At 43.6% G+C, this 22787-nt stretch overlaps 2 protein-coding genes across 3 annotated transcripts; one reads left to right on the forward strand and one right to left on the reverse strand.

Annotated features, from left to right (window-relative positions):
* Window positions 1-44: 44 nt before the first annotated feature.
* On the forward strand, window positions 45-11893 carry rabepk (Rab9 effector protein with kelch motifs). 2 transcript variants are annotated; one of them, XM_033048676.1, is made up of 8 exons: window positions 45-339; window positions 2316-2383; window positions 4274-4425; window positions 8550-8702; window positions 8983-9144; window positions 9695-9844; window positions 10019-10174; window positions 10741-11893. In XM_033048676.1, the coding sequence occupies exons 2-8, from the start codon at window positions 2331-2333 to the stop codon at window positions 11049-11051; spliced, it is 1137 nt and encodes a 378-aa protein (XP_032904567.1). In that variant the 5' UTR covers window positions 45-339; window positions 2316-2330; the 3' UTR covers window positions 11052-11893. The 2 variants fall into 2 exon arrangements, with proteins under 2 accessions (XP_032904567.1, XP_032904565.1); XM_033048674.1 differs by having other exon boundaries at window positions 46-333.
* A 406-nt stretch (window positions 11894-12299) lies between these two features.
* Window positions 12300-17405, reverse strand: hspa5 (heat shock protein family A (Hsp70) member 5). Its single transcript, XM_033048673.1, has 10 exons — window positions 17331-17405; window positions 16391-16547; window positions 16077-16308; window positions 15509-15643; window positions 14633-14745; window positions 14379-14533; window positions 14067-14302; window positions 13699-13936; window positions 13434-13601; window positions 12300-13229 (listed from the first exon to the last, which is right to left on the reverse strand). The coding sequence occupies exons 2-10, from the start codon at window positions 16507-16509 to the stop codon at window positions 12667-12669; spliced, it is 1959 nt and encodes a 652-aa protein (XP_032904564.1). The 5' UTR covers window positions 16510-16547; window positions 17331-17405; the 3' UTR covers window positions 12300-12666.
* Window positions 17406-22787: the final 5382 nt, after the last annotated feature.

Below are 22787 nucleotides of genomic sequence, written 5' to 3' on the forward strand. Positions count from 1 at the left end.
GCCTCTCTCTCTGTTCCTTCCTCTCTCTCTGTTCCTTCCTCTCTCTCTGTTCCTTCCTCTCTCTCTGTTCCTTCCCCTCTCGCCCTCCCGTCCGCCGATCACCAGAGCGCTGGCCGCCTTCCCCTTTTCAGCGTCCCCGCCTCACACGCTCTCATTGGCTCCGCGCTGAGCGCCTCCCGAGTGAGAGGTCAGGGGTGGCGGGTTCCCTCAGCAACGCCGGGCGAGCGGGCGGCGGCGTCGACACCGGCACCGTGTGAGAGCAGCGTGTGGGACGGCCCTGGTGACTCCAGCTGCCCGAGGCCAGCTTCTTGTCATCTGCACTGGCACGCCGAGGTACAGGTACCATGAAAATCTTTCTTGCAGCAGCGTCACACAGGCGTATAGACTCAGACAACATTAATGTAACCTGAATTATACATCAATCAAAAGTTCTGCACAACGATAATGAAAAGTAAAAGATTATGTGCAAAACACAAGGGATCACGATGAGTTTCGGGAACTAAGGATCAAAGTAAAAAAGGAAATATGAAGGGCAAATAGGGGACAGGAGAAACATTTGTCTCTATAATGTTTGGGACTAAGACCCATCATTTATTTATTTGCCTCTGTACTCCACAATTTGAGATTTGTAATAGAAAAATTCACATGTGGTTAAAGTGCACATTGTCAGATTTTAATAAAGTATATTTTATACATTTGATTTCACCATGTAGAAATTACAGCAGTGTAAATCATGTCTGACGAATCTTATAGAATTTTTCGAGGATGTAACTAGTAGAGTGGATAAGGGAGAACCAGTGGATGTGTTATATCTGGACTTTCAGAAGGCTTTCGACAAGGTCCCACATAAGAGATTAGTATACAAACTTAAAGCACACGGTATTGGGGGTTCAGTATTGATGTGGATAGAGAACTGGCTGGCAGACAGGAAGCAAAGAGTAGGAGTAAACGGGTCCTAGGGTTAGGAAAGGGGGAGATGTAACGAGACCTGGGTGTCATGGTACACCAGTCATTAAAAGTAGGCATGCAGGTGCAGCAGGCAGTGAAGAAGGCGAATGGTATGTTAGCATTCATAGCAAAAGGATTTGAGTATAGGAGCAGGGAGGTTTTACTGCAGTTGTACAGGGTCTTGGTGAGACCACACCTGGAGTATTGCGTACAGTTTTGGTCTCCTAATCTGAGGAAAGACATTCTTGCCATAGAGGGAGTACAGAGAAGGTTCACCAGACTGATTCCTGGGATGTCAGGACTTTCATATGAAGACAGACTGGATAGACTCGGTTTGTATTCGCTAGAATTTAGAAGATTGAGGGGGGATCTTATAGAAACTTACAAAATTCTTAAGGGGTTGGACAGGCTAGATGCAGGAAGATTGTTCCCGATGTTGGGGAAGTCCAGAACAAGGGGTCACAGTTTAAGGATAAGGGGGAAATCTTTTAGGACCGAGATGAGGAAAACATTTTTCACACAGAGAGTGGTGAATCTCTGGAATTCTCTGCCACAGAAGGTAGTTGAGGCCAGTTCATTGGCTATATTTAAGAGGGAGTTAGATGTGGCCCTTGTGGCTAAAGGGATCAGGGGGTATGGAGAGAAGGCAGGTACAGGATACTGAGTTGGATGATCAGCCATGATCATATTGAATGGCGGTGCAGACTCGAAGGGCCGAATGGCCTACTCCTCCACCTATTTTCTATGTTTATATGTTTATACATAGTCCCCTCATTTCAGGGCACCATATTGTTTACGACACAGCAATGTCATGTAAATGAAAGTAGTCATGTTTATTATTTTATTTCATGACCTTTGCATGCAATGACTGCTTGAAGTCTGAGATTCATGGACATCACCATTTGCTGGGCCTGTATTACAGCCATCTTTAGCTTATGCTTGTTTTGGGGGTTAGTCCCCTTCAGTTTTCTCTTCAGCATATAAAAGGCATGCTCAATTGGGTTCAGATCGGGTGATAGACTTGGCCATTTGACCATTTTTTAGCTTTGAAAAACTCCTTTGTTGCTTTAGCAGTATGTTTGGGATCATTGCCTTGCTGTAGAATAAACCGCCGGCCAATGCGTTTTGAGGCATTTGTTTGAACTTGAGCAGATAGGATGTGTCTATACACTTCGAATTCATTATGCTACTACCATCAGCAGTTGTATCATCAAAGAAGATAAATGAGCCAGCACCTTCAGCAGCCATAGGTCTCTAAGTTACTCTTTCTTCAGTTTCATATATTAATACAACCTTTAGAAATTGTGAAGCAGTTATATATACATAACATGAAGGAGTAATTGCTAAATCTGTCTCTTTTATTCCAGCTTTATCAAGTGATTATGGAACTGCTGTGTGTGTTGGAACCAGAGGAAAGTCCCCATACAGCAACATGGTGGGATCTCAATGCATATGTAAAGTTTGACTATCAACGGGTAACATTATTATCAAGTGATTCTATGCGATGTAATTTCTTCTTAAATGGTTACAACTAATTCAAAACAAGTTTTTGAATAATATGTACAATTCACATCTCTGTAATGAAAGAGCGCTGAGGAAATTGAGACAGTGGGAAAATTGCCATGGATGCTACAGTTGTAGGGTTATACAAATGAAAAGAATGAACCATTGTTGCCATGAGCTCTTGAAAAGAGGCTGAGAGATTATCTCGGAGAAGTAGGAGAGATAAAGAGAGGTTTTGATGGACTAGATTGAGAGGGTTTTTCCACTTGGATGGAAGAGGATGTAGCGGCAGATTTTTATATCGTTCAATAGATTACTCCCTCTAGCCACTAAAGAGACTACATGGTTTAAGGAGAATGTCATAATACGCATGTGAGCTCTCCGTGAGACCTTCAGAGCTTCTTCACAAATAAATCTTCATAACACCATCTTTTGATTAATAGTTTCTTTATTGTTGAAGAAAAACAATAAGATATACATCCGACCTTCTTCTCCGACTCGTACACTTTAATCTTGTTCAAACTCCAGCATATCGCTTTAACCGTTAGCAAACTCCTTGTGTCTCGGTTAAACTTCACACGGTTGAAGGGTATGCCTTCCCAATGTAACTCCGAGCTGAACTAAAACTAAACTTCAGCGCAAGAAACCCAACACCAAACACGCCCTTGACTACGTAATAAATCCCACCCACATAATTATGGGCAATTTAAAATATAAAGACAAATGCCATAATTAATGACACACAAAATAAGCCAAATTACCACTACAGAGGAAAGAAGCAGTTTTGAAACAGATAAACTGTGCAGAATTTAATCTGATAGGCTAAGTTCTGCATAGATAGATTCCATTTGACCCATCCCTCTTGTAATTTGTTTTTTCTCTTCTTCTTTGGAAATATTACACCAGTACATTTTTCCATAAATATCAGTTGCCTTATAATATCTCACCAGTTTCTGCTGTAAATGCTTTATCCTAAATAGAGAGTGGGAAGCACCCTCTACTACTTCTCCAAGATGATCTCTCAGCCTCTTTCAAGAAAAAGCATGGCAACAAATGGTTCCACCATAAAGGCTGCCAGAACCAAGAATAATTCAGTTCTCACTTGGAATCCATCCACACATTATTCCACAAATTCTATGAATTACTGGGAATGATATGGTCATTTAAGCTTCCTTGTAACATTTCAAAGCTTTCTGATGAGAATGGAAAAAGTTTGACCATTATTATAAAGAATATATAAAGAACAAGAGTTGTGAATCTGAGGAATTCTCTGCCACAGGAGACCAATTCACTGGATGTATTCAAGAGAGTTACTGTAGACATAGCTCTTAGGGCTAACGGAATCGAGGGATATGGGGAGAAAGCAGGAACGGGGTACTTATTTTGGATGATCATATTGAATGGCAGTGTTAGCTCGAAGGGCCGAATGGCCTACTCCTGCACCTATTTTTTCTATGTTACTCTATTGACAAATTTGCTGATCACTGTTGAATGGATCAGATCTACATTTTGGTGGTATTGGCAAATGTCATGCTATCAGTGTATTTCACTGCAGTCAGATGCTTTTGTAAAGTGACCTAAAGAGGGCAGAAGATAAAGTCTGGTGGAGAAAATATTTGGTGCACTATTATACATTCAATGATCTTTACAGAATGCAGATAATGAGAAATTGAATTTTGTCAGTGAGTCTTTAGTATAATTTAAAGAATTACTCAAATGATCTAAAACATCAGTATTTACTTTTGATTTACAGAAAATGAATTGAATTTCTTGGATCAGTGTCCAATATTGTTTGAATTGTTTCCCATCCTTGTGTACACAGGTACGCTTTTGTGCCCAGTGGAGAGAGTCCAGATGTTCGTGTCGGCCACACTCTCACATATATTCCAGATAAATCGGGAAAAGGGAAGGTCATTATAGTTGGAGGAGCAAATCCTAACGGAAGCTACTCTGATGCCTACGTCTTAGAACTGGGTAACAACACATTTTTTAATAGTTCATGTCAAATAGAAATGTTCACCAGAAGACACAAAGTTCTGGAGTAACTCAGCAGGTCAGGCAGCATGCCCGGAGGACATGGATAGGTGACATTTTGCGATGGCACCCTTCTTCAGACTGAATTCAACATTCCTGTTTTTTTATTAAAATCCAATATTTTTCTAAACTATCTGTTTCTCTTTTTCCACACTCTAGATTTTTGCTATACAAACATAATTGTCTGTGAAGTTGTTTGAACAAAATATAACAAAAAGTATTAAGTAAAAACATTAAGATAAATTGCTGATATGGTTTTGTTAAGGCTAAATGGTGATACATTGTGAATTCACAATGTGTTATTGCCATCAGGAACCAGCTCATCAGCCACCTCTCTGAACTTCCTGTGGAAATCAGTGAGCGTCTCATGACCATCCGTCTGGTGCTTGCCAACAAGATGGCAACAGTTGTGAGTGCCTATGACCCTACTTTAGATTCTGAAGAGGAAGTAAAAGAGACCTTTCTACGCTTGCTTGGACGAGACACTGTCTAAAATCCCCAGATTATTCTCCTAGAAGACTTCAACTCCAGGGTCGGCCGGGACCAACACCTCTGGAAGGGTACCGTAGGAAAGGAAAGCATCGGGAACATCAAATCCAATGGAGCTCTGCTTCTCAGCAAATGTGCTCAGCACGACCTCATGATACAATGATACAATTTAATTGTTGTCATTTGAACCTCATTGAGGTTCAAACAAAATTTGGTTTCTGCAGTCATACAAACAAGTAGAAGAACCAAGACACAACACAATTTACACAAACATCCATCAAAGCGAATCTCCTCCTCACTGTGATGGAAAGCAAAGTATTATCTCTCCCCTGCACTCCCCATTCTCCTCCCGATGTCAGTCAAAGCCCCCGGCGGGCGTTGGTAAGTAAGTCCCGCGGCCATTAAAGCCGCGCCAGGCGATGTAAGACCCTGCTCCAGGACATCCTTAACCCCGCAACTCGGGCGGGAGAAGTCGCCGTTGTGGAAGCCCCGAAAAGCGGTCTCCCACCAGGGACCCGCGGGCTTCCGGTGTCACCGTTCACCAGACCTGCGGCTGGAGCATCCGAATCTCCGGGGTCGGGCCGCAGCAGCGCGTCACCACAGCTCCTCCCGCTCGGAACTCGGCCAGCTCTGCGATGGTAGTAGGTCCGCAGGCTCCGCGATTGGAGCCCCAGGTCGGTGGCATATTATTGACTATGTCATTGTACGAGCCAGGACGTGAACATCACAAGGGCCATGATCGATGCAGATGACTGCTGGACAGATCATCTCCTCATCCGCTCCATGATGCCCATCAAACTCAAGAGGAAGAGGAGGATTCAAACGAAGCAGATCTGGCTCGAAAGCCTGGAGGAAACTGCCATCCAGCAGCGACTTCAGGCTTCTCTTGGGGAAAGCCTCCAACAGGAATATCCTGATGATATTGAAGGGCACTGGAGCTGGCTCAAATCCACCATCCTTGATACCTGTAAAAACATCCTTGGGTGCAAGTCCAGAAAACACCATGACTGGTTTGACGAGAACGACATCTCCAATCAAAGGAAAGTGCTCTCGGGTGACACCAGAGGCTTCTTCAGTGCTACTAAGGCCGTCTATGGTCCAAGCTACCACAGCTTAACCCCCCTGCGCTCAAAAGAAGGACAAGAACTGCTGAAGGACAATGAGTCCATTAACGCCCGATGGAATGAGCACTTCCAGGAACTCCTCAACCGTGACAGCACAACTGAACCAGACATTACCCACCTCATGCCCCAGAGTCCCATCAGAGAAGACATGGCAGAACCTCCCACTATGACAGAGGTTCAAGATGCCATCAAGAGCCTTAAGAACAACAAGCCCACCGGTTCAGATGGAATCCGAGCTGAGATCTTAAAGGAAGGTGGACCGAAGCTCCTGTACCACATCCACGCCCTACTCCTCAAGGTCTGGGAAAAATAAGAACTTCACTCAGAACTCAGGGATGCTTTAATAGTGACCATTTTCAAGAAGGAGGACAAGGCTGAATGTGGAAACTACAGGGCATCTCGCTCCTGTCAACAACAGGCAAATTCCTAGCTCGTGTACGCCCATCCAGAGGTACAGCAGACATGATATTCACAGCTTGCCAACTCCAGGAAAAATGCTGTGAACAAAGGCAGCCTTTGTACATGGCCTTCATAGACCTGACAAAACCTTTTGACTCGGTAGACTGCCAGGCTCTTTGGAGCATACTATCAAAGTACGGGTGTCACGACAAGTACATCAGAATATTGCGGCTTCTGCATGATGGCATGTCGGTCACAGTGCTCAGCAACTGCGTCTCCGAGTCCGAACCCTTCACTGTCGACTCACCCACCCTGTTTGTCGTCTTCATTGCTGCCATACTTCACCTCATTGGTGAAGAGCTGCCACGGAGGATCACAATCCTCTACAGAACTGACGGTGGGCTCTTCAACCTTAATAGGTTTACGGCCAAGAGCAAAGTCAGTAACACCACCATCATAGAGCTTCAGTACGCAGACGACTGCGCCATTGCAGCACACTCTGCAGAAGACCTCCAGGGCATCCTGAATGGCCTAGCCTTAAATATCAAGAAGATCGAGGTCCTACATCAACCTCCACCCAACCAGCCATCTACCCAGCCAACCATAAAGGTGGACGACACCACTCTTGAAAACGTTGACCACTTCCCCAACCTTGGCAGCATTCTTTCCTCAAAAGGTGACATCAACTCTGAGGTAAACCATCGCCCGAGTTGTGGCAGCGGAGCCTACACCAGACTCAGGAAAAGAGTATTTGAAGACCGAGACCTAAAGGCTCTAACAAAACTGCTGGTCTACAGAGCTGTTGTCCTCTCCACCCTGTTGTATGGGGCCGAGTCATGGACCACCTACAGCAGGCACCTGAGAGCCCTGGAACAATACCATCAAAGATCCTTACGAAAGATTCTGAGGATCAGATGGGAGGACAAAAGCATCAACATCAGCGTTTTGGAGGAAGCCAACATGACCAGCATAACCACCACAATAATGCAGCACCAACTTCGATGGACTGGCCATGTCATCCGCAAGTCCAACACACGTTTCCCTAAACAAATCCTGTACTCTCAATTGAAGGAAGGCTGGCGAGCCAAAGAAACGCTTCAAGGACAACATCAAGAACAGTCTGAAGAAATTCCACATCACATCAAGTAACTGGGAGCACATTGCACTGGACAGGCATTCCTGGAGGAAATCTGTGCAGGAAGGAGCTGCGACGACTACCATCCACTGCCAGTCTCCACTGCCCACGTTGCACTAAGGTGTGTGGATCGCAGATCGTCCTCTACAGACATCTGCAGACCAGTAGACGACCCTATGGAGAGGACAGTCACTCGTTTCGAGTGACCGCCGATGATGATTAGTTAGGGAAGAATAGCTTGAGGATAACAGAAAAGACACTGAACGGAGCTCAGGGTCCTCTAGCATGTATGTACAGTGGATTACCCTGAAGTCATATGCAGTCTTGCCTTTCCTTAAGTGAGTCTCACATGTGAATGAGTCACATCATAGATTCCAAATGTGCATGTAATGGTGAGGATCACGTAGTTAATTAACATTGACGTTAGTTGCTAAAGTTGCAGCATCTGTAAACAAAATGTATGCCTGATGGTTAATATATGTGATGTTAAAATAATTTAAAATAATACAATATCCATTGAGCTTATCATTGAAAATTTCACAAGAACACAGACTAGTCTAAATGGGTGAGTTTCTCAAATTATCCAATTAGGGTGTTGATGTAATGATGGGGCTCTGGAGTCATTGTGCAATATACGCATCCAATTATGTAATGTGGAATGTTTCTAACCCTTTCTTATTTTCTGCTCCAATTCCAACTCAGTAAGTCACCTTTAATTATATTTTCAGAGCTGCATTTGATGTCATGTGCTCATAGATCCTGAGTTTGCCAGAAACCTCATCGAGCAAACCGTTCCTTGTTTGTAAATCTAGTTAGATAATAATTAAAATTGTATCAGATTTCACTTTAAGATTATTTCTCTTTGCAAGATTGCAACTATTATTGTACATTGGCTAATTTTGTTCCCCATTAAACAGACAGACATGAATGGGATGCGCCAAAGTGGAAGGGATTACTGCCTCGCTATGAGCACGCCAGCTTTGTTCCAGTCACTACACCCACTGGGCTATGGCTCTTTGGTGGAGCAGATGAATGTGGCAACAGAAACTGTATCCAAGTTTTGAACTTCGGTAAAGTTGCTTTACTTTACTACTTTGATTCCCTTGCCACTCGTCAGCTACAAATAGTGCAAACGTTATAATTTTGAACACTTCTGTCAATTAAACAAAATTTATTATTGCTGCCTTTAATAAAGAATTACTAGAAAAGGATACCAAAGATGGTATACTCTGAAGAATGGTCTCAACCCGAATCGTACCCCAGCTTCACTGATTTACTTCCTTCTCCAAAAAGGAAACCATTTGGTTATTAGTCAAAAATAATATTATTTTATTCCGTTTTTTAAATCAGAAACTGGAGAATGGAGAAGTCCAATCACAAATGGGACGCCACCCTCACCTCGAACATGTCACGGTTCTACTGCAGCTGTTGGAAATTGCCTCTATGTTTTTGGTGGAGGAGACAAGGGAGCGGAGCCCGTACAAGATCCACAACTCCATGCATTTGATAAAGGTAGAATTAAACATCCTCAAGTAAAAGATTTTGAGCAGGTGAAAACCAAAACAAAAATTGTTGATGTTGGATTTTCGAAAATACTTTAAATTTAATACTTTTGATTTTAATTAAAACAGTGCTGGATGAACTCATGAGGGTCAGGTAGTTTCTATGGTGGGAATACACTGGTGGCGTTTCGGGTTGGGACCCTTAAGTAATCTTAATGATAGAAAACAACATTTATAAAGCTATCGTAAAGCTCCTCATAAAAGGACTGAGCCGAGACAATATCCTTTGCATGCAATGACAGCTTGAAGTCTGCGATTCATGGACATCACCAATTGCTGGGTGTCTTCTCTGGTGATGCATTGCCAGGACTGTATTACAGCCATCTTTAGCTTATGCTTGTTTTGGGGGCTAGTCCCCTTCAGTTGTCACTTCAGCATATAAAAGGCATTATCAATTGGGTTCAGATCAGGCGATTGACTTGGTCAGTTTATGTTTAAAAAATAAACATGTTAGTTAATATCTAATGCATTTATCTACCTTTCCCCTTGTATATTTTTAGCTACACTTCGCTGGTCCCAAAAATCAACAGAAGGAAAACCACCAGCCCCAAGGCACGGCCATGTGATGGTTGCTGTTGGTAGCAAGCTATTCATTCATGGAGGACTAGCAGGAGACCGTTTTTTTAATGATATGTATACCATTGATACAGGTAAGTGCTGTGCAGAGATTTGATGATCGGGTGCATTTGTGGACATTGTTATGCACACTAAATTCAACAAAAAAAAGGAAAATAACATGCATTGTAGAACTCTGCTCTTAGGTAAACATGAAAGTAAATTGCCATTATGAAGTATGCATTGACAACATCTTTTGTGATGAACAGCTGCCGTTAATATGATGTGGGAAAAAATAAACATGAAGGGTGATATCCCAGATGGACGTGCAGCTCATTCTGCAGTTTCCCATGAAAAGTATGTTTTCATCTTTGGTGGTTTGGATGCTACTGGAGCACTGAACACCATGTACAAGTATCATATCGGTAAGTCCTTACAATACCCTCAGCACAAGTCCCTCAATGGGCATATCAGTTTGAAAATCAATCCAAGAAGCCAGTCCCAATAACTTTAAGAAAATGAACCATGCTTCATTATTCAGTAAAATTCAAAGGAGAGCACTTCTTTTGCAAGTGAACCCCTTAGTTTAGTTTTTGTTTTCCTGCTCTTTAGCACGCTTCTTTTTTTTTTAGTAGCCCTCCTTTCGACCTGACCCCTGTACTATTCACTAGCTGGGTGAATCAGTTATACCAAATGTATATTGGGGGTCAGGAGTTAGCAGTAGTTAACTCCAGCTCCAGTTAACCTGTTTTTGGTTACCAAGTATATTTAAAAGAAATATGGAGTTAAATGAGTGGGCATTGGTCTTGTGTAAAGACAAGCCTGTGTTTTCCCTTTTGCAAGGCTCCTTAATCATCACAATTATTTCTGACACTTCCCAGTAAATTGTATAATAATATAAAGCTTGCTCAACAATAATTCAGATAATTGGTTTGGAACTTCAGAATAGTTACAAATTATTCAAGTACATATCAATTTCATTTTTTACCAGAGACACAGTGCTGGACCTTATTAGAATTTGACTCTTCTCTACCTACAAAAAGATTGGATCATGCCATGTGCATTATACCCTGGAAAATAAGGAAAGCAGAAACAGATACTCCAGGAACAAATGAGAAACTACCAGCTGAAGAAAACGAGGAATGTACCAGTGGTAACAACCTACATCCCACCTCTATGAATTGCTCAGCAATTCAAAGTCAGACAAAGAGCATTGTGCACCTGTGCTTGGTATTTGGTGGTATGGACACTCAAGGTGAAATTTTCAATGACTGCTTTGTAACTCTTCTCAAGGGCTGCTAACAGCATATTTTTCAGTTGTCCAACTTGTCTTGTATCCTCTTCCCATCCTTGTGTTCTGCAGCAGTCTTGTAAACAAACTGCTTGAGGGGGAGGGGGGGAGAAAGGGAGTGGACTGACATTTCAGGTCAGGGTGTTTTGAGTATATCCACTCCTTCCATAGATTTTGCTTGACCCCTAGTCACTGCAGCACTTGTTTTTTTTCTCAAAATTCCTGCATCTGCAGTGGCTCCTTGGAGCCAGAATTCAACTTGTCAATTGCAGTGAGAACACATGGTAATGCGCCAACATCATTTGGCTATTTTGCTGTCACAATGTATTATAGACCAGATCACCCATCGCCTTATGACCCTCTAAAAGTTTTGTTTTTTTTTCAAATCATGTTTTGTAACATTTATAGCAATAAAACTTCCTGATGAACCCTTCCTAGTCACTGTCAGATGGCCGAAAGTATAATCTAAATCTACCTGCTTTAATTTGGCATCAAATTCTGATGAATGTACTGCTCAAACTAACATAAGAAATTAACTCATTTAAATGATAAATGCAGTAATGTACTGCCTGTTAATCTGTATCATAAATAATTTGATCATAGTGGTTCTGGTAGTGCAAAATGCAATTGGTCATATCAGGGCAACCAAATGATTGGAGTTGGGCATTAGGCAGAAGACTGCATTTAATGTACAAGTGATTTTTAAAAATGGAAAATTTACCATTATCTATTCTTCCCATTTTGCATTTAGTGGAATAGCTGCAATAAGACTACCTTACAGACCATACAATTACCTAATTTCATCATATAACCTGGATGTGTTTGTAACTGAATTAAAGACACAGCATAGAAAGAGGCACTTGAGCTCTGTTGTTCTGATTTAAAACCATTATACCGACAATTGTTGGGTATTTAATGTTTAACCAACACTGAATAGTCATCTTGCAATGCATTTGTGGTGGATGCAGAAACCCCCAATAGCATTCTTTACTTCTTGACCTAGATCGTTCAACTGAAGTTGCCAATGCTCAGATCAGAGGCTAAACTTGTTTGCAGACAAGGCATTCTTGCTCTACTCCAGCAGGTGGCAGTATCAGTGGTGGGAAATAGTCTCAACCCAAGGCAGTTGTCCCATTGCCATTTGCAGATACTTGATCTGTAAAATGTAGTGTGCAACCTCACTAGATATTCCAAATCAAATTTAAATTAGGCTGTAGGTTAATTAAGTGTAGCAATGCAAAGCCCAAAATTGCAGATGGTGATGGTCTTTAACCTCAAGTCAAGAAGCTTGAGAAATTTTAATATCAAACATAACATTTATTGGTCATCAGTAGAAAATGTTTTCTACACTTACACAGACCAAACATGAGATTTCAAATAAATAGAAAAATGTGCATTTGGAGAACATTGTACTCGGAACCCTTGACGTCTATTTTCTTCCAATTAAGTTCTCCCTCCAGACAATTGATACTGAAACTGCAATGGAAGTTCTAGACCATTTCAAATGTTCACGCCATTCAGCGAAAAATTCTGCACATACATTCAAGAGTTAGTCCTTATCATTCTGATATTTTTTTCTCCAAACAGTAAAGTTCAAATCCATTATTTACAAAATTAGAGTCCTTATTATAATTCATCCTTCTCGGTCCCCTCTTCCTCTTCTGGAGGAGCACCACCTGCACTTCCATACAGCTTACTAACAATTGGCTGAACAATCTCTTCAAGCTCCTTCTTCTTTGCTTTGAAATCTTCTGTTTCAGCATCTTGGTGGCTCTCTAGCCATTCAATCTTCTCCTCAACAGCTTTCTCGATGATTTCTTTGTCCTCTGAAGACAGCTTTCCACCAAGTTTTTCCTTATCGCCAATCTGATTCTTTAGAGAATAAGAATAGCTTTCCAGGTCATTTCTGGCATCAATACGATCTTTCAGTTTCACATCATCTTCAGCAAATTTCTCTGCATCATTCACCATCCTCTCAATTTCGTCTGGGGTCAGACGGTTCTGGTCATTTGTGATAGTGATCTTATTTTTATTACCAGTGCCTTTGTCTTCAGCTGTAACACGCAGGATTCCATTCACATCTATTTCAAAGGTCACTTCAATCTGGGGGACACCACGTGGTGCTGGAGGAATACCAGTCAGGTCAAAGGTACCAAGCAGATGGTTATCTTTGGTTAATGGACGTTCACCTACAAAATAGTAACAAACTCAGGCTGATGTTCCACAAACTCAAATCTTACACACTGAACAAACAGCTTTCATGTATTTGAGAAAACAGGAAAATCCACAGAACAAATGCAGTGCTCATGAGAAGTTACTTTCAAACATTCCAAAGTCTAAATGTCTAATTAAAATCAATACACAAAATAACACTGAATAAAACTACAACTCACCTTCATACACCTTGATGGTAACAGTCGGCTGGTTATCAGAGGCAGTTGAGAAAATCTGAGATTTTTTTGTTGGAACCACTGTATTACGAGGGATGAGTTTGGTCATGACACCACCAACAGTTTCAATTCCAAGAGTTAAGGGACAGACATCAAGGAGAACAAGATCACCTAATTTTAATTAATTAGTAGAGGTTAGGAAACAAAATGAACCAGGTTCTGATGCAATCTTGACACACTTGAACAAAAACACAATATTTACACTTACCAGTATCTTCCTCTCCTGATAGAACACCAGCCTGAACTGCTGCACCATACGCCACAGCTTCATCAGGGTTAATTCCTCGTGACGGCTCTTTGCCATTGAAAAATTCTTTTACAAGCTGCTGGATTTTAGGAATACGTGTAGAACCACCTACGAGAACAATTTCATCGATTTCTGATTTTTTCAGATCAGCATCCTCCATCACTTTCTGCACAGGTTTCATAGTTGATCGGAACAGGTCCTGTTGCCAACAAATTAGAACGTTAGTTCGATAGACCCCTACACAATAAATCTCAACGCACAGCACCTTTAATTCTACAATTTATGAATTATATGAAAAGTCCACTTAATTAAAAAACTAGACTACCCACCATATTCAGTTCTTCAAACTTTGCACGGGTCAGAGTTTCAGAGAAATCTTCTCCTTCAAAGAAAGATTCAATTTCAATCCTGGCCTGATGTTGTGCAGACAAACCACGTTTGGCCTTTTCTACTTCACGACGAAGCTTCTGTACTGCTCTGTTATCTTTACGAACATCTTTTCCAGTTTTCTTTTTATACAGTTTGATAAAGTGCTCCATCACACGTTGGTCAAAATCTTCACCACCTACAGATGCGAGGAATATTTTAAGAATTTCGGCACATTATGTGTCAAAAAATGTTTCAACTGGATTTTGTCTTACCTAGATGAGTATCTCCATTAGTTGCAACCACTTCGAAAACCCCATTGTCGATCGTGAGCACTGAGACATCAAAAGTACCACCTCCAAGGTCAAATACTAGAATGTTTTTTTCACCCTCTCGTTTGTCCAAACCATAGGCAATTGCTGCAGCAGTCCTGAACACAAAGATAGGAAAGGAAATCAATAAAAATTGACCTTCAAATTCACGCTTCTAGTTTTAAATAGCAATGTCCCACTGAGGGAACAATACTTACGGTTCATTGATGATCCTCATAACATTCAAACCAGCAATGGTACCAGCATCTTTTGTGGCCTGGCGCTGAGCATCGTTGAAATAAGCGGGCACTGTCACTACAGCATGGGTCACCTACAAATGAAACAAAGGCGATGATATACTTCAACAAATAATTTGTAATCCAAAACACAACTTGGTTCAACACCTGGGTTGGAGGATCTCATTAAAGTTCAAACATTTGCTTAGGAAAGAGGTGGCCCATAATCCTTAAATCATGAACATCAGAAACACCGATGACACAAAAAGCTGGAGTAATTCAGCAGGATAGGCAGCATCTCTGGGGAGAAAGAATGGTGACATTTCGGGTAGAGATCCTTCTTCAGACTCTGAGATTGGGAGAGGGAGCCGAGTAGCGGCAAATGGTTTACAGCGCAGCAAAGTGTGCAGTCTTGGAATAAAGGCATGGACTATTTTCTAAACGGAGAGGAGTCTTGGACCAGAGGGCACAGCCTCAGAATAAATGGAGATGACGGGGAAATTTTAGTGAGAGGGTGCTGAATCTGTGGAACTCATTGCCACAGACATCTGAAGGCCATCAATGGGTATTTAAGCAGATATTAATGTAGAATCAGTGTAAATGGGTGTCTGATTGTCAGTGTGATCTTGAGAGTCAATGGGCCAGTTCCACAACCTCTCTCCAACCCTTAAAATAAAGAATCTGCTTAATACATAACTGATACAAGATTGCAATATTATGTCCACAAAGAAATGATTTATTATTTATTTCTAAGAACTGAATTCCCATTCACCAAATACACCAACAGCCTATCCAAATGCTGCTTAAAATAGAAAGTCTAGATCATATCAAGGAAAGGGGGCACCAAAAGATTCATACCTTCTTGCCAAGATATGCCTCTGCTGTTTCTTTCATCTTGGTTAACACCATAGCAGATATTTCCTCTGGAGCAAAGGTCTTAACCTGATCACTAATGTCAAGTTGAACATGTGGTTTGTTCTTCTTATCGATAATCTGAATTAAGAATATGCAAGTTAAAAGTTAATTTGATTTTAAATAGCAATTTATTGGACACTGGATACAGAAAACAAACAAGTGTCTAATACACGCCCAGACTGCACTCTTAGTGAATGACTGGGGATACAGTCAATACCATGTCTGTATACAGGAACCAAGCATGATAGGCCTTAATTTATCTCAAGATTCTGCAGTAATGCAAGAATCTCCAAATGATGAAATTCTTCAACCCTGTGAAGGGGAAGTAACACCTTTGACAAGCTCTTCTGCACAGCCAAACTAAAAGCTAGAGACCTATAAAACATGTGATGGCCCACCAATCAATTGATTACAATAGAATAAACAAAGCATTAACTGTATATTCTGCCACAGAACTGACAATTTAAACTAAATGTATAATTACAATTTTAACAATAGGGATGCATTTTACCTTAAATGGGAGATACTTTAGGTCCTGCTGAACTGCTGGATCATTCCATATGCGGCCAATAAGACGTTTGGCATCAAACACGGTATTCTCAGGGTTTGAAGTCAGCTGGTTCTTTGCAGCATCACCTATCAAACGCTCTCCCTCTTGGGTAAAGGCCACATAGGAGGGGGTTATTCTGTTACCCTGGTCATTTGCAATGATTTCCACTCTTCCATTTTTGTAGACACCCACACTATAAAAACAAGAGATTATTCACCTTTCCATCAACTTTCTGAACCTAGCAAAATTAGACAGCCTATAGATCTCAAACTTACCATGAGTATGTGGTGCCAAGATCAATTCCAACCACTGTACCAACATTTTCCCTCTTGTCGTCATCATCAGCAAAGACACAGCCGACAAGCAGCAGCGGTAACAAACAATATCCTTTCATTCTGAGCGAATTTACTACTCTAATGTAGTGTGAAAAATCTAAAGAGGCAAAAAGAAACAGCTCAGCAAATGTCTATAATTTTCCAAAAGCAATTGTTCTTAAACATACTTGAAATAAAACTTGAAACCAGAAGAGTTTGCCAATGATCTATTATATAGTTAAAACGCGTCTCTGGTTCGTTCATTCATTGACGACAATCTGATCTCTACCCAGTCTCGACGTCATGGTGGAATCACAAATGGAATAACTAGGTTTGAAAAGACAACCTGCTCAATTACCAACACAGCCTGCGAGCCGGTAAAGACAACCTGCCAATCACAACAGGGCGATTTCAAACTAACATTCCTTATCTACACAGACCCATACATGTTAGTTGATCGCGCCGTGACTGCAACGATTGGGCCATTGAGTGAGCGGGCACCAGTCAACCTCTAGCCTTGAACAAAAGCTCAATAGGGCTGCAGCGGCGCAGCGCTCCGGAAGCCATTTTATGAGCAGCCCACGTTAGGCGCCACATGCGTTGTCGGGCTCCCCGCGCAATGGTGGGCCCACGCCTGGGGGGGGGCGAAGCCATCGACACCGTGGGCCTGGCCAATTCTCGGAGATTTCCCCCGAAGATGTAACGTTGGTTTAGGACTCGAGGGCATTGGTCGAAAGCCAGGCCGGTCAAGGACCGGGGGGGGGGAATGAAGCGGATCATCAATGAACCGGTGCCCAGGATTCCTCCTCCCGGTGCCGGCCTGCAGGTGTCCAGGGTACCCCTTGCTCCCCCGGGAGTCAGACCGCAAGCTGCCGCCCAGGTGCCGGGTGCATGTACTCACCGCTGTACCTGCCACTCACTGCTTCCTCCGCCGCTTCACTGATGTGCCGGTCCGCGCCTGCCGCTCCGCGCTTTATATAGACCAGCCACTTCCTCGTCGTGGAGCGCTGCCATTGGCCGGCGGCGCCCGCGTTGGAGGCGGCTGATTGGGCGGCGGGTCGGCGCTGGCCACTCCGGCGGCTGACACGTACCGGCTCCGGACAGTCGCGTCACAGCCCGCCCAATGTCCCTCCCACACCCTCCGCGCAGGGATTGGCCAGGCCACACGTCGCCGGCCCGCTCACCTCCACCTTCCGCTCCCATTGGATGTCAATCAGTGCAGACGTCGCGGCAGTCCCATCACACGTCACCACGTCGATCGGAGGTTTCACGCTCCGTGCGTCATGCCTCCCGCCTCCACCCCATTCTGGAATTTTCACCTTTTGTGTGGTAAAAGCTTATCATTTTTCAATCAATAGTCAGCACTTGGAGTAGAGTGAGCAGGGAAAGGTTATACAACGTTAAATACGGATTTCTTCATGTATAAAAAGGAAATTAACAGTATGACTAACTAGTGGTCCCTGAGAGGCAGGGGGAATTAATAATGAGAAATAAATGGCAGAAGGACTGAATAAACAAGATCCAGAAAATATCCCAATAATAAGAGGTTTTCAAGGGATTAAATGAGGAACTTAAAGTAATTATTCGAGTAAAGTACGAGGCGAACAAATGGAGCTAAGCACAAAATGCTGTAGTAACTCAGTGGGGCAGGCAGCATCTCTAGAGAAAGAATGGGTGAGGGCCTGTCCCACTTGCCGATTTTTTACGGCGACTGCCAGCGTCATATCAGGGTCGCCAAAAGATTTTGAACATTTCAAAATCCAGGGGCGACAGAAAAAATGTTGCGACACTTGCAAAACACTGCGTCAATGCGTCATCACCCCGCAACTTTTTCGGTCACCTGATTGTCAGTCAATGATGCCGGCAGTCGCCGAATAAATCGTCAAGTGGGGCAGGCCCTTGACATTTAGAGTCGAGACCCTTCTTCCGATGGACAGTCAGAGGAGAGGGAGACACAGAGATAGGGAAGTGTAAGGTGTGAAAACGAGACATCAAAGGGGACGAAGTTCAAGGATAATTGTTAGCTAGAGGAAGTTTACAACGAAGCATAAAAAGATAAAATTTTATCAGGACAGTCAAACTGGTCAGAGAAGTAGTATGGCTGTGGAGGAAGCCCAGGACAGAAAGGTCAGTGTGGGAATACAGGGCTCTCGCTTAACTTTTTTTCCCTGTTGCCAGCCGGGCAACCTTGGCAGCTTTTCAGGTTGCCAAATGACAGTTTAGGTGGTCATTTAAGATGGCTTGCATGACGCGTGTTCGGACGAAGTGCGTAGTTACCAGTCGGAATTATGCTCAATGAAGCATTCACATATTATTTCTGCTTCAAATAAAGTCACAAACTAACATATTCACCAATCAAGACATGATATATACCACAATGACATGCAGCAAAATTATAATAGAAACATAGAAAATAGGTGCAGGAGTAGGCCATTTGGCCCTTCGAGCCTGCACCGCCATTCAATATGATCATGGCTGATCATCCAACTCAGTATCCTGTACCTGCCTTCTCTCCATACCACCCGATGCCTTTAGCCACAAGGGCCACATCTAACTCCCTCTTAAATATAGCCAATGAACTGGCCTCAACTACCTTCTGTGGCAGAGAATTCCAGAGATTCACCGCACTCTGTGTAATACAGTATCTCAACTCATTTTACACATAGCAATTAATGCAATTTTAATTATTTTTTCCACTTCCAAACAAAAATGTGGTTGGATTATTCAGTGTATGATCAACCTGTGTCAATAAATCCTGGACCTTGATAACATATATGCTTAACCATGCACACTATGTGTAATATGGTTATGATCCCGCAATGACAGCTTTGTCCGCTGGACTGGAGGGCGGCAGCTTCGTCCGCCCCGGGCGTTTGAACCGGCCTGTTCGCGGAGCTCGGATTCAGCCGAGGGACTTGCTTACCATCACCCGGCGAGGTCACAACATCGGAAGCCTGGATCGCCTCAACGCAGAGGGAGAACAAGGAGGGAAGAGACAAGGACTTTAAGACTTTTGCCTTCCATCACAGTGAGGGGGGCCTGGTAGACTCACTGTGGTGGATGTTAAATCTGTGTTTATTGTGTGTTCTGTTATTTTATTCTATGTTATGACTGCAAGGCACGAAATTTCGTTCAGACTGAAAAGTCTGAATGACAATAAAGGATACTTTACTTTACTTTACTACAGATTGATGCAAGCATGTTTTCTGTGAAGGACCGAAAATTATCATGACATGGCCATAGCATGGGATGTTATTGCTATTGGTACAGAAACACTCTCACTTCTCACATAATTTATCCACAACAAAATATACAGGATGCAAAGAATTTTCTAAAGGCATTTTATGATAATAGCTGTTAAAACTGACTATACCCATCTGACAGGTTAAACATTACACTAACTAACAAGAGATGGCCAAAGGACATAACTGCAGCAAATGTTCTTTTGGTAATATATTTAAAGGTGTCAAGACACCACATTACCGGACATTCAGATTAGATGTATGTGTTGTGAACAGCAATGAAGATACCTAGTTTGTAAGCAACAATTTTTTTTTAAATTGTTGATAAACGCTTTTTCCCATCATTCCCACTTCAGAATTAACGTTAAAATTTCAACTGAAATATCTCCTGACCAAATTTGTGATGTATATGACTGACTGTAGAAGTAAAACCTGGATAAATCCAACGTATAGTTGTGAATGTTGCTCATTAAATAACTACAGTACTGATACTCCATATTAAGAGCATTGATTTGCCATTAAAATGAATTCTGTAAAAACGTGTCAACGTTAGCAGTGACAATCGAACACTGCGGTTTTAATGTTTCACGTGTTCACAATTTAAGCTCAACTGCCTGTCCCGCCTACAGCCCTGTCTCAATCAAGACAGGGCTGTAAGTTAACCTGGCGGGACAGGCACAATTGAGCTGGGTTTAGCGCTGTTTCTCTGCGCTGGCTGTGGGCACCGCTCCCGTCTGATCCCAACGTCTCTGGCCACCCGGAAAGATGCTAAGTGTGGCGTGACGGAGGGTCGGAGCAAATGACGGGCCCTGCTCAGCAGCGGCAGCAGCAACAGCGGCTCCATCTCCTCCACCTCCCGCACCCCGCCCGGCCTGATAAAGGCCGCTGCTGCCACTCCGCCAACGGCGCTTTCAAAACAGACACTTGGAGGAGGGAGGTGTCGGTCAGTGGCGGTTCGGCAGCAATTGCAGCGCCGGAGACCGGGATCGATCCTGGCTGCGGTGCAGGTCTGCCGAGAGTGTTTTGGCACGTCTCCCGCCCCCAATCACCGCGCTCTATCCTCAGCCCCCCACCCCCTACTTCCGCCACTGACGGACGCCTCCCTCCTCCAAGGGTCTGTTTTGAAAGCGCCGTTGGCGGAGTGGCAGCAGCGGCCTTTATCAAGCCGGGCGGGGTGCGGGAGGAGGAGGAGATGGAACCGCCTCCGCTGCTGTGCGGGGCCCGTGATTCGCTCCGACCCTCCGTCACGCCACACTTAGCATATTTCCCACAACCGCCGCCGACACAAAACGTCACGTTCCTTTTCTCCAGAGATGCTGCCGGACTCGCGGAGTTACTCCAGTTTTTTGTGTCTATCTTAGGTATAAACCAAGTTGCCAAGCCGGGCAAAATGACTCGCCATTTAGGTTGCCCGGCGGCACTTTGGGTGGTCAGTGGCACCCGGGCAACCGCTAATTTCGAGCCCTGGAATAACTAACCTCATCCACTGCATCCCGATGCGGCCTCTTCGACATCGGCGAGACCAAGTGTAAATTCGGTGATCGCTTTGTTAAACACCTGCACTCAGTCCACCGAGGTTTACTGGATCTTCCGGTTGCTAATCATTTTAACTCCCCATTTCCACATGTTCGGCAACTGTGGCAGGGCTTGAATGCCATCACCTCCTACAAGGCGAAATCAGGAGGCAGCTCAATTGTCAGCGAAGCATCACTCCCTGACTAGCTCAATGCGTTTTACGCACGATTTGATAGGGAGAACACTGATGTGCCTTCCCGAGCCCCCATTCGCCTTGATGATATTTCAGTCACAGTCACAGAGGCCAACGTCAGAAGATCCTTCAGGGGGGTGAACCCTCGGAAAGCGCCTGGACCTGATGGTATACCTGGCCGTGTTCTAAAAACCTGTGCGGACGAACTGGCTGGCGTTTTTACAGACATTTTCAACCTTTCACTTCTGAGATCTGAGGTTCTCACCTGCATTAAAAGGGCATCAATAATACCGGTGCCCAAGAAGAGGAAGGTGACGTGAAATGACTATCGACCAGTGACACTACAGTCTGTGGTGATGAAGTGCTTTGAGAGGTTGATTATGGCACATATCAACTCCTACGTCAATAAGAACCTCGACTCACTGCAGTCCGCTTACCGCCACAACAGATCAACGGTGGATGCGATCTCACTGGCTCTCCACTCTGCCCTGGACCACTTGGACAACAGAAACTCATATGTTAGGCTGATATTCATTGACTACAGCCCGGCGTTTAACACCATCATCCCCTCCAAGCTGGTTACCAAGCTCTCAGATCTGGGTCTCTGCTCATTCCTCTGCAATTGGATCCTCAACTTCCTCATCCACAGACCACAGTCTGTCCGTATTGGTGGAAATGTGTCATCCTCGATAACAATCAGCATGGGAGCACCTCAAGGCTGCGTGCTCAGCCCCCTGCTGTACTCACTCTATACTCGTGATTGTGTAGCTGGATATAGTGTGAACTCCATCATCAAGTTCGCCGACGATACCACTGTTGTGGGACGAATTACTGGCTCTCAACCCCAGCAAAACCAAGGAACTGATTGTGGACTTTGGAAGGGGTAGGATAGGGACCCACAATCCCATTTATATCAACAGGACGATGGTGGAAAGGGTCAAGAACTTCAAATTCCTGGGCGTGCATATTTCCGAAGATCTTTCCTGGTCCCAGCACACAGATGCAATTATAAAGAAAGCACATCATACCGCTACTTCCTGAGAAGATTACGGAGAGTCGGTATGTCAAAGGTGCACTGTAGAGAGCATATTGACTGGTTGCATCGTGGCTTGGTTTGACAACTTGAGCGTCCAGGAGCGGAAAAGAATGCAGAAAGTTGTGACCACTGCCCAGTCCATCATCGGCTCTGACCTCCCCACCATCAAAGGGATCTATCGCGGTCTCTGCCACAAAAAGGCTGCCAACATCATCAAGGACCCGCACCATCCTGGCCACACACTCATCTCTCCGCTGCCATCAGGTAGAAAGTACAGGAGCCTGAAATCGGGTACATCCAGGTTCAGGAACAGCTTCTCCCCCACAGCCATCAGGCTATTAAACTCACCATCAAACAAACTCTGAACTATAA

This window comes from Amblyraja radiata, chromosome 32 (assembly GCF_010909765.2).
Source record: "Amblyraja radiata isolate CabotCenter1 chromosome 32, sAmbRad1.1.pri, whole genome shotgun sequence".
NCBI lineage: Eukaryota > Metazoa > Chordata > Chondrichthyes > Rajiformes > Rajidae > Amblyraja > Amblyraja radiata.

Excerpts from the sequence above, each read along its gene's own strand:
- rabepk (XM_033048676.1), top strand. The coding sequence starts at position 2,331 with ATGGAACTGCTGTGTGTGTTGGAACCAGAGGAAAGTCCCCATACAGCA. Across the intron at positions 8,703-8,982 it reads TATCCAAGTTTTGAACTTCG|AAACTGGAGAATGGAGAAGT; the intron begins GTAAAGTTGCTT and ends TTTTTAAATCAG. Across the intron at positions 10,175-10,740 it reads CATGTACAAGTATCATATCG|AGACACAGTGCTGGACCTTA; the intron begins GTAAGTCCTTAC and ends ATTTTTTACCAG.
- hspa5 (XM_033048673.1), bottom strand. The coding sequence starts at position 16,509 with ATGAAAGGATATTGTTTGTTACCGCTGCTGCTTGTCGGCTGTGTCTTT. Across the intron at positions 14,534-14,632 it reads ATGAGGATCATCAATGAACC|GACTGCTGCAGCAATTGCCT; the intron begins GTAAGTATTGTT and ends CTTTGTGTTCAG. Across the intron at positions 13,937-14,066 it reads AGTTTGAAGAACTGAATATG|GACCTGTTCCGATCAACTAT; the intron begins GTGGGTAGTCTA and ends TGTTGGCAACAG.